The 12,738-nt window shown below is 37.8% G+C and overlaps 1 protein-coding gene across 4 annotated transcripts in view; it reads right to left on the bottom strand.

The window, feature by feature from the left end:
* NOL10 (nucleolar protein 10) overlaps positions 1-12,738 on the bottom strand; it is a 114,142-nt gene that overhangs the window by 88,343 nt on the left and 13,061 nt on the right. For 2 of the 4 annotated variants that reach the window (XM_015111709.3, XM_015111710.3), the window contains 6 exons: positions 11,540-11,617; positions 8,957-8,994; positions 6,959-7,095; positions 4,162-4,227; positions 2,723-2,783; positions 1,192-1,277 (listed from right to left, as the gene is read on the bottom strand). In XM_015111709.3, the coding sequence (XP_014967195.2) occupies positions 1,192-1,277; positions 2,723-2,783; positions 4,162-4,227; positions 6,959-7,095; positions 8,957-8,994; positions 11,540-11,617 (466 nt within the window). The remainder of the gene's footprint in view (positions 1-1,191; positions 1,278-2,722; positions 2,784-4,161; positions 4,228-6,958; positions 7,096-8,956; positions 8,995-11,539; positions 11,618-12,738) is intronic. The other 2 variants (XM_028831974.2, XM_077960145.1) reach the window with 1 other exon arrangement.

The following is a 12,738-nucleotide window of genomic DNA, read 5'->3' as shown; positions in this document are numbered from 1 at the left end:
TGGCAGCCTGCTTCCCCTATCTTATTACCTTCTCATATTGTGTTGGTTCCACCTAGAACTGACAGCTTCTAAGGTTTGTAGGTAAAACAAAAACAAAAAAACTAAGCATTAAAAAAAATAAAATAAAATTACCTAAAATCGAATCAGAAAAAAAACCCTAGTTTTAACATTCTGGTATACACCCAGGCTTCTTCCTGTGATTATGCTTGTGTTCACTGTTTTTCTGGTAACAAGGTGGCAACACTCTATAGGCAACGGTATGGTTTGCTTTTCCACTCACAGGCACATTTGGACCACCCTTCCCCAGTAACAAATATGCTTCTGCAACATAATTCTTAAAGGCTGAATAACAGGTATGCCATTGATGAGTATTTTGTTCATCTGTAAAATAAGTATAATAACAGTGCCTATAGCAAAGGGCTGTCATATTAAATAAGTTAATATATGTAAAGAACTTAGACCCAGTACCTGGCAAATAGAAAGCACTATCTGTTAGCTATTATTTCTGCTAAGCTTCATTTAATCAATATCTGCAGGTTCTTTCTAAGACTTATTGTTGGCAGGGCTGTGATGGACTGTCCAGGCTGAGGAGAGTGAGCAAATGCATGCTCTGGGCACATGGGCAGACATTTAACTTGAGCTTATGTTTTCTGTAGGGCAATTTAGTAATGTACCAAAAACCTTCAAAACATGTATGCTATTTACTCCAGAAATTCAGGTTCTAGGTATCTTTTCTTAGGAAATATCATAAAACTGTAAATGGATGTATAATAGTGAAAACTCTTCTGGTTGTTTTAAATGTAGGAATTAGGGAAACAGGAACAAGAAAATATTAAAAAAACACTTGCTTCCTTCCACCTTAGAATTCAAAGCACACCTCTGTGGAGTTTGTGGTGGACTCCCAGTTCTATCACTAGATCCTACAAAATCAGAATATAAATTCCTGCAGTGTAATTGTTTTAATAAAATTCTACAGCAACTAAAGAAACAAGGCCTTCTGTACAGTGTTTGGAAAGAAATTCTATCTGGCTTACTCACTAGTGAGCTTTCACAGGAGAGGACTTTTATGAAAACCAATCATGGAAAGTACAATTTCAGATACCCTTTAGCAATTTATTTGAATTTAATACAGATACATTACTGAAATCAAAAGTTGATGAAAACTGACATTGCAAATTAATTTCTACTTACTCTGAATCTGCTGTGACACTGTTTAAGGCGCAGTCTAACAGACCAACTCTATTTCGAGTTCTTGGGTCCCAGCACTCCACTCTACCCTACGCAAATGAAAAACAATCTAAAATAAAAGCTGTAGAAGGCCAGACACAGTGGCTCACGCTTGCAATCCCAGCACTTTGGGAGGCTGAGGCGGGCTGATCACCTGAGGCCAGGAGTTCGAGACCCAGTCTGACTAACATGGCGAAACCCTGTTTCTACCAAAAATACAAAAAATTAGCCAGGTATGTGGCACACACCTGTAATCCCAGCAACTCGGGAGGCTGAGGCAGAAGAACTGCTTGAACCCAGGAGGCGGAGGTTGCAGAGAGCTGAGATTGCGCCACTGCACACCAGCCTGGGCAACAGAGTGAGACTCTGTCTCAAAAAAAAAAAAAAAAAAAAAGGCTGTAGAATAAAAATTAAATAAATAAAATCTGCTACTAGGAAATCCTTAAAACACATACAAAAATAAACCTAATTAACATTGTTTATTTCATAGAAAGTAAAAGTTTAACTGTTTACCTTATAACCTTTTTAGTACTGTTTAAGTGTTTTAACATGAGCTGAATTTCTTTTAAATTACAAAAAAAAAAAAAACAAAAAAACCAGAATAAAACAGTCCAAAATGCAATGCATAATCTTGACTGGAACTTGGATTGGATGGAGGGGCAAGGAGAACCGTGCTGAAGGACATCTTGGTATAACTGGGAAAATTTTTAAATTTAAAATGATTGTATCAATGTTAACTACTTAATATATATTATTGCACCAAAATTAAATTTATTAGTAATGATAACGATACATATATGACTTTATAGGAGAAAGTCCTTATTTTTAAGAAATCCATTTTAAAGTATTTAGGGAAGAAATATCATCTCTGCAACTTATTTTCAAATGGTTCAAAAAACATTTTTAATATATGTACATTTTTATAGGAAAAGAAAATGCAAAATATATATAAGTTATCACTAAACTTTTACAAAGATGTGAACTCTTTAAAAATAAAAAGCTGGGGAAATTTTTTTTTTTTTTTTAATGAAAAAAAGAATCCCGGCCAGGCACGCTGGCTCACTCCTGTAATCCCAGCACTTTGGGAGGCCAAGGCAGGTGGATCACCTGGGGTCAGGAGTTCGAGACCAGACTGGCCAACATGGCGAAACCCCATCTCTACTAAAAATACAAAAACTAGCCAGGCATGGTTGTGCGTGCCTATAATCCCAGCTACTAGGAGGGCTGAGGCAGCAGGATCACTTGAATCTGGGAGGCGGAGGTTGCAATGAGTGGAGATGGTGCCACTGCACTCCAGCCTGGGTGACAGAGCGAGACTTTGTGTCGAAAAAAATAAATAAATATATACATACACACACATACATACATATACATATATATATAAGCTATCACCTCATTATCCTGCTCTAAGGAATCAAGCAACTCAGTCTTTAAATAAAAAGTCCAATCAAATATAAAACAAATATTCTAAAAAATAAAGTCAATATATGCTTACCTCTATGGTTCCTGTGGCAAACAAGCCATGCACTGAATTTATGTCACAAACATTATTCTCCCTAACACAGGAAAGCAGTAAGAGAGAAAGTATTAGTTAGCAGCTACTTTAGCGGGGAAGGAATATTAAATAAATAAACAGTCAACCCAAATTCTGGGAAGAAAGAAGACACACAGATTCTCTCTCACTAATCTGCAAATGAAAAACACCAAGGTTTGAAAGGGTTAAGTGCTTGGCTCACAGTCACTGGAGTTTCTGATCCCCAGGGTGACACTCTACCTGCTAGGTGACAAACGAGGAGGGACTTCCTTCTGAAATACTATTCCACTACCATGAGAAGAAAGGGTGACTCTATTTTTTCAAGGTATTTTCTTCCAAGGCAGGTAACATTCTTAAAAGAACACACGCTATCACCATGACAATCCTGAGCCTTGACAAGCTTCTCCTGGGTACATCACTCTGAGTCTCATTTTCTTTCTCTGTAAAATGGATATTTCACCTACCTCAGGGGGTTATTATGGGGATTAAATGAAAAAGACAGCAAAGTGTTCAGCGGTGCCTGGGGTACAGAGGACTCTCAATATAATGCATTGTGAAGTTACTACTACAAGTTTTTAAAAATAAAAATAAAAGCATTTCTAGCCAATGTGAAATAAAGAAAATTGGAGTTAACTTGGTTCTTATTATCACAACATGTTCGTCTAACCTTTAAAAATCCTCTCAAAGCACTAAGAAAAATTCAGCAAGCTCTTCATATACACAATGAGAAGTAATCCAGCTTCTACTCTTGACTAGTTGTGTGGCCTTGGGCAAACTACTTACCTCTCTGAGCCTCAGCTGCCCTATCTGTAAAATGGTACTTACCATATAAATCTGTTCTAAGTTTAAAATGAGTTAATAAAAGTAAAATGACTGAATAACACCTGGCACAAAGTAAGTGCTTTCCTACTGAGTTTATCGCTATTATTTGTTGTGATGATGACGATGATGGATTCATTCCTAAAAACTCTTAATGCATATAATACGTATGTGCAGACTATAATGTATGATAAAAGGAAACTTTAAAAACCTTAAATGTCCGCTAGCAAAGCATAAAAATTGAAAAATGGCACTCCAAATTAATTCAAAATTTCTCCACAGGAGAAAATATCACAAAACAAAACCATGAATGTAAATTTAAAGAACACTGCAAGTCATAATAATAAACTATTTTTAACTGACTTAAATTTGAGTATATGAAAAAATGCTTTAATTTTGAAAGTAATCACCGATCTTTCGGTGGATTTTTTGTTTAAGAATAAATTCAACAGCACTTTTTAACTAAGTTGCTGGGAGTTTTGCTTAATTGCAGTATTTTATGTTACTTGTTAACAAACTGAGCATCTGGCTCCACCTCCTGGTCAAAATGTATATAGCAGTATTACTAAACCAATACTCACGCAGCATCAGTTTGTAGAGGATTCAGGTATCGTCCTTGTTCTAAGTTTAACCTATAAACTTCAGAACTGTAAAGTAATAAAGAAAGTCAAAAACCTGCTAAACTACAATGAAACTTTAAGTAAATATAAATTTTATAAATATATATCACTCATAAGCCATCACTTCTTTTTATAAAACTGATACAAAAATGTATTCTAAATCTGAAAAATATTCACTTTATGAATTTGTTCACGTATAAAAGTGATTTAAACCATTCACATGCCAAGAAAATATTAAGTCATTACGTAGTATACTATTTACAAATAAGATGGAGAATACAAGATCCAAAAGTACACGTAATGTATCTACATATGTATATAAGAAAGGAAACATATTAAGGATTGTCTCTGGGTGGTATAATTATGGCTGAATTTTTTCTTTTTTTTTGGGATGGAGTTTTGCTCTTGTTGTCCAGGTTGAAGTGCAACAGGGCAGTCTCAGCTCACAGGCGCCCATCACTACACTCAGCTAATTTTTTGTATTTTTAGTAGACACAGGGTTTCACCATGTTGGCCAGGCTGGTCTTGAACTCCTGACCTCAGGGGATCTGCCCACCTTGGCCTCCCAAAGTGCTGGATTACAAGCATGAGCCACAGTGCCCAGCCTGAATTTTTTCTTTTCTGTATTTTCCCAGTTTTCTAAAATGGGTATGTATTTGTATATATTTTTTCATGTATTTTATATATATACACACACACACATATATATACACACACATACATATAAACACACACACATAACAGCCACCAGCCAAATACCTGGTCAAATGCTACCTTTTTGATGACTATAAAAATAATATAGGCGGGGCGCAGTGGCTCATGCCTGTAATCCCAACACTTTGGGAGGCCGAGGTGGGCAGATCACGAGGTCAAGAGATCGAGACCATCATGGCCAATATGGTGAAACCCTGTCTCTACTAAAAATACAAAAATTAGCTGGGCGTGGCAGGGCGTGCCTGTAGTCCCAGCTACTCAGGAGGGTGAGGCAGGAGAATCGCTTGAACCTGGGAGGCGGAGGTTGCAGTGAGCGGAGATTGGACCACTGCACTCCAGCCTGGTGACGGAGCTAGACTTCATCTCAAAAGATAATAATAATAATAATAATAATACAGGCCAGGTACAGTAGCTCACACCCATAATCTCAACATTTTGTGAGGCCAAAGCAAGAGGATCATTTGAGCCCAGGAGTTCAAGACCAGCCTGGGAAACATAATGAGATCCCATCTTTATAAAAAACTAAAAACCAAAAAGGTACTTCGAATAAAAAGTTTTGAAATACTGTGCAATAGGGCTAAGAAACTGACTTTATCAACTACATTATACATGTATATATCTCCAAATTTAGCACCATAGTAACAGAAGCCAAAGATAGAACTCCTAAATGAGTCGGTCACATGTAGGAATTATACCCTTTAAGCAACTTAAAAGCAAAGATAATGTCTTATTCTTCTTTAAAAAAATTAGTCCTTCAAATACTGCTGTACTTTCAGGGGGAAAAAAGGGGTGTTTCTATCGAAATTGTACTAAATTTTTGCCTACAATTTATCCTGTTAAATATTGTAGATAAATTGCCAATACTAACAGTCAAATAGATACACTAATGGCTTTGGTTAAATAAAAAAAAAAAAAAAAAAACCGGGCCCAGCACTGTGGCTCACGCCTGTAATCCTAGCACTTTGGGAGGCCAAGGCAGGTGAATCACCTGAGGTCAGGAGTTCGAGACGAGCCTGGCCAACAAGGTGAAACCCTGCCTCTACTAAAAACACAAAAATTAGCTGGACTTGGTGGTGGGTACCTGTAGTCTCAGCTACTCGGGAGGCCGGGGCAGGAGAATCACTTGAACCCAGGAGGCGGATGTTGCTGTGAGCCAAGATCGTACCACTGCACTCCAGCCTGAGCGACAGAGCGAGAATCCCTCTCAAAAAAAAAAAAAAAAAAAAAAAACAGAAAAACAAAACAAAAAACATGGGTAGATAGTGGTGTTCTAAAGTTATGACTTCTGTCCTAATTAATTTCTTAAACACATTTACTACTTAATGGTTTTGAAACAACTGTTTAATTTTTTAAAATTTTGAAAACTTGCTAATGACCTTTTGTTCAGAATTTCGTAGACTGTTTAATGTAGGACATCAACTACACAATGAAAGATGCTTGAAATGCTTTTGTCATTTCATGCAAATCAAATTAAATCAAACTATCAAATTACCAAAAATAATAAAGCCCTCTCCCAATTTTTTAAAACTAGAATCCATAACCACATATGACCTATTAATCACAAAGTGATCAGATAGAAACTGATTACTGACATGAAACAATCTTAGAGACAGAAATCTAGAAGATAAACAGATAACTAAAATACCGTGTCTCGTAAATTGTGGTAACTGGGCTAAACTGAAAAGGTTCACACACTTCCCATCAGTATTTCCCAATGAGGCAGGTAACTATCAAAGATATTTTTAACATTAGAAAATATTGTATTAAGCAAAACAACAGTTGTTAAAACAGCATATGTAGATTATGTACCATATGTAGATTATGTAGTACCATATGTAGATTATGTAGAAATCAATTATGTAGAAAATAATTTTTTTTTTTTTGCCTATCCTTTGTTTTGTACTTTTTTTTTTTTTTTTTTACAAGAGCCACATATCACTTTTTTATTAAAGCAAGCTATCTACAGAAATTGTACAAGAAATTTAGGAACAGAAGTTGGTTGTTTTAGGAGGTGAAAAGGAGAAAGAGGGACTAGATCCGATACCTTGCACCAACAAAGTACAAGTCACAAGATGGATAGTGGTAAGAGAAATCTCTCCCGAACTTTGGTATTCTGGTTTTGTAGTAAAAACCTGATTGTGAATGAAATTCAATGTATCTATCATTATGTAAGAAGACAATCTGAAAACAAAACAAAAAAAATTAATTTGCTTAGGTTCCTAGTTAGGTGTTTATTTCATTATCACTAAAAAACTGGCAAACCAAGAAAAACTCTTACCTCTCTCTCTCTCTCTCTCTGTCTAAACACACGTCTGTGCACACACCCTCCACTGGGATTAAGAATGAAAACTCCCCAATGGCTCCTTAATGCCCTCCTGCATCCTGATAGCTTTTCTGCAAACCTTACCTACTAATTAAAGACTTGCAACAAATGCCCTTCATTGACCTGGCATGAGCATGTCATAACACAGAGCACTCTCATGGTACCCTCAATGAGCAGCTTCCTCTTTCACTTGGGAACACATTTAAATAATCCCGGCGGGGCGCAGTGGCTCACGCCTATAATCCCAGCACTTTGGGAGGACGAGGCGGGTGGATCACCTGAGGTCAGGAGTTTGAGACCAGCCTGACCAACATGGAGAAACCCTGTCTCTACTAAAAATACAAAAGTAGTTGGGCATGGTGGCGGGCACCTGTAATCCCAGCTATTCGGGAGGCTGAGGCAGGAGAATCACTTGAACCCAGGAGGCAGAGGATGTGGTGAGCCAAGGTTGCACCATTGTACTCCCAGCCAGGGCAACAAGAGTGAAACTCTGTCTCAAAAAATAAAAAACAAAAAATGATAATAATAATCCCACCATTATCACACAAGGTATGATAAACTCCTTGTATCTTTGACTTTAGTGTCAAAGATACTCCTTGTAACTTGACTTTAGTGTACTAAAGGGGTATCTCAAACATCAACAGATGGTATTTAAAGGCAAATTCATCAGTATTTAGAGAAAATACACTCTAAAATTACATGTTCCAAAACGTATGATAAATGACGCCATAGACAAAAGGATAAACTGTACCAGATAGTTTCCAAAACTGAAAATACAAAGTCATGTCAGCTAAGAAAATTCAATTTTCTTTCAAGATGCCATTTGACATCACTAAAAATGTTTTACTTTTAAATCCAAGAGTTTACTGACAATTTTATAACTGTTGAAAGTGACTATAAGAGTTGAAAGATAGGTTGGGCGCCGTGTCTCACGCCTGTAATTCCAACACTTTGGGAGGCCAAGGCAGGCGGATCACTTGAGGTCAGGAGTTTGAGACCAGTCTGGCCAACCTGGTGAAACTCCATCTCTACTAAAAATACAAAAATTAGCCAGGTGTGGAGGCGCACACCTGTAGTCCCAGCTACTCAGGAGGCTGAGGCAGGAGAATCATTTGAACTCAGGAGGTTGATGCTGCAGTGATCCGAAATTAAGCCACTGCCCCTCCAGCCCGGGTGACAGAGCGAGGCCCTGTCTCCAAAAAAAGAGTTGAAAGATGGACTAATGGCACCAAAAAAAGAAATAAATCTACTTAGCTATATTTTGAACTGTTTCAGAATATACCCCAACAATTTGCAAAATTAAAAAAAAAAAATTAAACATACAACCCTGCTAGTTTACTTTTCACATATAAATAAGAAAATGAAAGCAACCTGGTATATAAATCTAGGTTAAATGTAAAAATCAGAATCATAAATCTAGAATATAAGATGATATAAAACATAACTGTTGCCAATTCTTAAAAATATAAATAAGGTTTCATATATGATATGAAAAATTAACTTTGATATTAGATTGGCCAAAGGCTATCTGTATCATTGTATTATTAATAAAAAATGATGGGTTACATTTTACTACACAGCCATTTTTGTTTAACAATAGAACTACACAGCCATTTTAGTTTAACAATAAAAATATCATAAAACTGCTTATCATCAAAATAAATTCCACTCATTCATTTCTTGGGTCTAGTCAGTACAAACCAATGCTATAAAACATACCTTTGAGTAGTCATCAGACAAAATTTCAAAGGTGACAACTGAAAAACAAGAAATAGGAAAAATACAATTATCAATCAACATTCTTAACAATGCAAACTTGATGCAAAGATTCTAATTCAACACAGAAATTATGCACAAACCAGTTTTTTTCTGCCTCTACGTGAAACAAGAAAATTGTCATAGTATATTGTCCCAAAACACCAACAAAAACTTAAAAGCTTCATAATTTCTCAATACATATCAACTAGGTTTCTTGTAGAACTGAAAGCAAATTCACAAAATACAATGACTTCTAAATTCTGACACTCTTTCTGAGATGTTGAAAACAAAATCATTTTAAAGACTTTCAAGGCCGGGCGCAGTGGCTCAAGCCTGTAATCCCAGCACTTTGGGAGGCCGAGGCGGGCGGATCATGAGGTCAGGAGATCAAGACCATCCTGGCTAACATGGTGAAACCCAGTCTCTACTAAAAATACAAAAAATTAGCCAGGCGTGGTTGCTGGTACCTGTAGTCCCAGCTACTCGGGAGGCTGAGGCAGGAGAATAGCGTGAACCCGGGAGGCGGAGCTTGCAGTGAGCCAAGATCACACCACTGCACTCCAGCCTGGGCAACACAGTGAGACTCCGTCTCAAAAAAAAGAAAAGACTTTCAAATATACATTAAAGAACATTTAAAAAATTGTTGCTTAACAAAAAAGATAACAGTCATTTTTTTACCCATTCATAGTCTACCTGATAAACAAAAAGAGTGAAAAATAGCCATTATTAGTGGCACACAGAGTTTCTATTGTTTTCAATAAACAAAGTAAGACCCTATCACTATGGGGGGAAAAAAAAACAGAAAAAAAAATTAGCCAGGCATGGTGGTGCACACCTGTGGTCCCAGTTATTTGGGAGACTGAGATAGGCAGATCTCTAGAGCCTGGGTAGTTGAGGCTGCAGTGAGCTGTGACCACAACGCTGTACTCCAGCCTGGGTGACAGGAAAAGATCCTGTTTCTAAAAAGTAAAAAAAAAACAAACAAAACAAACAAACAAACAAACAAACAAAAAAAAACCCAAAGGGTGAAACAAGTTGGGAGACTATGCATATAATTCCACAGACCACATATCCCATTAACTCCTTTCCCCTCAATCCCAAATTCTAGGCCAACTGATAAAAGTACTTCAACTTTCTCATTTTAATTTGACTTTGGTGTCATTCAGAATTCTAAGAACGACCCCCAGTGACCTTTACTCTTGTATAACCCCCTTCCCTTGAGAGTGTGGGTGGAAACTGTGAATTGATAAGACATTGCTCTAGTGATTACACTACATTTTATGGCAAAGGGGAGATTTATAATCATATGAGCCCTTTAAAAGCAGAGTTTCAGCTGGGTGCGGGGGCTCACGCCTGTAATCCCAGCACTTTGGGAGGCCAAGGTAGGTGGATCACAAGGTCAGGAGTTCGAGACGAGCCTGGCCAAATGTGAAACCCCCGTCTCTACTAAAAATACAAAAATTAGCTGGGCGTGGTGAAGTGCGCCCATAATCCCGGCCACTCAGGAGGCTGAGGCAGGAGAATCGCTTGAATCTAGGAGGTGGAGTTTACAGTGAGCCAAGATCGTGCCTCTGCACTCTAGCCTGGGTGACACAGCAAGATTCTGTCTCAAAAATAAATAAATAAAAAATAAAAGCAGAGTTTCTCTGGCTGGCAGCAGAATAAAAAGTCAGAGAGATCCAAAACACAAGGGGCTGGGTGCAGTGGCTCATGCCTGGAATCCCAGCACTTTGGGAGACCAAAGCGAAAGGATGGCTGAGGCCAGGAGTTTGAGACCAGCCTGGGCAACATGACTAGACTCCATCTCTACAAAAAATTATAAAATTAGTGGGGCGTGGTGCCTCACATCTGTAGTTCCAGCTACTTGGGAGGCTAAGGTAGGAGGATCACTTGAGCCCAGGAGTTCAAGGCTACAGTAAACTATGATCACACCACAGTACTCCAGTCTGGGCAACAAGATCCTATCTCTTTAAAAAGTAATAAATAAATAAAAGAAAGAAAAGAAAAACAGGGAGGATGTGATGAGCTTTTGCTGGTTTGAAGGTGGAGGTGAGCGTGTGATGAGAAATGCATGTAGCCTCTAGAAGCACAGAGTGGCCCCCAGCTGACAGCCAGAAGGAAATGGGAACCCAATCCTATAACCACAACAAACTGAATACTGACAACAACCTGAGTGTGTTTGGAAGCAAATTCCTTTTGATTTTTTATTTTTATTTTTTTTTGGGGGGGCTTTCTCTGAAAACCAGAAAAGCTGCTAGTCAATTCTAAAAGAACTACAAACTAACACGTGGAAGCATATTCTTTTCCAGCACCTCCAAGTCAGAGCTCCACCTGGTCAACACTCTATGAGCACAGAAGCTGCACAGACTTAAGATCCACACAACTGTGAGCTACTAAATGGATGTTTTAAGCCATCTGGATTGTAGTACAGTAATCTGTTATATAGCAATAAAAAAAAATTACAAACTGTTCTCATTTTAAAACCAGAAAAGCAAACAACATAAAAAGTCATTTTCACGAATTCAAATTTAGCTTTTTACTCACCTTCTGAATCTAAACACCTTTCAAACTTCAAGGATAACTGATAGGTGTCATAACATCGAACCCGAGGTTTATATGTTCCTACAAAAAATTAATGTGATGTAAAACCTAAAGACATACTTTCATAGTCAACATCCACAGATACATTGAGTGTACCTCTTGTTCAGAGATAGGCAGGATTAATTGTAATCAAATCAAAAGAAAGGAATGTAAAAGCAGCTCCTCTCAAACACCCCAAGGAAAAACTGAGCAAAAGCTAAACAAGCAAGTCATAGAAAACCAAACAAAATTACTAAGAAACTTTACAAGTAATCTAACAAAATACATGAAAACGACGAAACAGTTTTGTCCACCAGAATGGCAAAGATTTAAAAAATGGTTAATATCTGTGTTGGTGAAAGTGTAAAATATTCCCATATACTGTTGTTGATTAGTATACAATTGATACAACTTCTTTGAAGGATAATCCCTAAAATACATGATGTTTCTATACTTTCAATCTATATTTCAACTCACACAAATTGAACTCACGGAAATATATCCACAAGCCTGCCAAAGATATCAAGAATGTTCACTGCAGCATTATTTATAAATGGTCAGCAACTGAAAGCAAATAAAATGTCCACTGACAGGAAAATGGTTGAATGACTGACAATAAATCCACGCAAGGGAATATTACATAGCCCATAAAGTGGATAAGGCAGACCTGGAGTAACCACTGACATGGAAAGCTGCCAAAACGTACTATAAAGTAAAAGTACACAGAGAGAGCACAGGCGAGTGCTGGAATATGATCCATATAATACAATCCCAATTTTGTACAATGCAATGGCAACTTTGGCACTCTGCCTTTTTTTTTTTTTTTTTTTGAGACAGTCTCATTCTATCGTTTAGGCTGGGGTGCAATGGCGTGATCTCGGCTCACTGTAACCTCAGCCTCCCAGGTTTAAGCGATTCTCCTGCCTCAGCCCCCTGAGTAGCTGGGATTACAGACGCAGGCCACCATGACCAGCTAATTTTTGTATTTTTGGTAGAGATGGGGTTTTACCATGTTGGTCAGGCTGGTCTCGAACTCCTGACCTCAGGTGATCTACCCGCGTTGGCCTCCCAAAGTGCTGGGATTGCAGGTGTGAGCCATCGAGCCCAGCCTTTTTTTTTCTCTTTGAAATGGAGTCTTGGTCTGTTGCCCAGGCTGGAGTGCA

The sequence above is a fragment of the Macaca mulatta genome, chromosome 13 (assembly GCF_049350105.2).
Source record: "Macaca mulatta isolate MMU2019108-1 chromosome 13, T2T-MMU8v2.0, whole genome shotgun sequence".
In the NCBI taxonomy this organism is placed as follows: domain Eukaryota; kingdom Metazoa; phylum Chordata; class Mammalia; order Primates; family Cercopithecidae; genus Macaca; species Macaca mulatta.
This window is presented reverse-complemented; position numbering and strand designations above follow the sequence as displayed.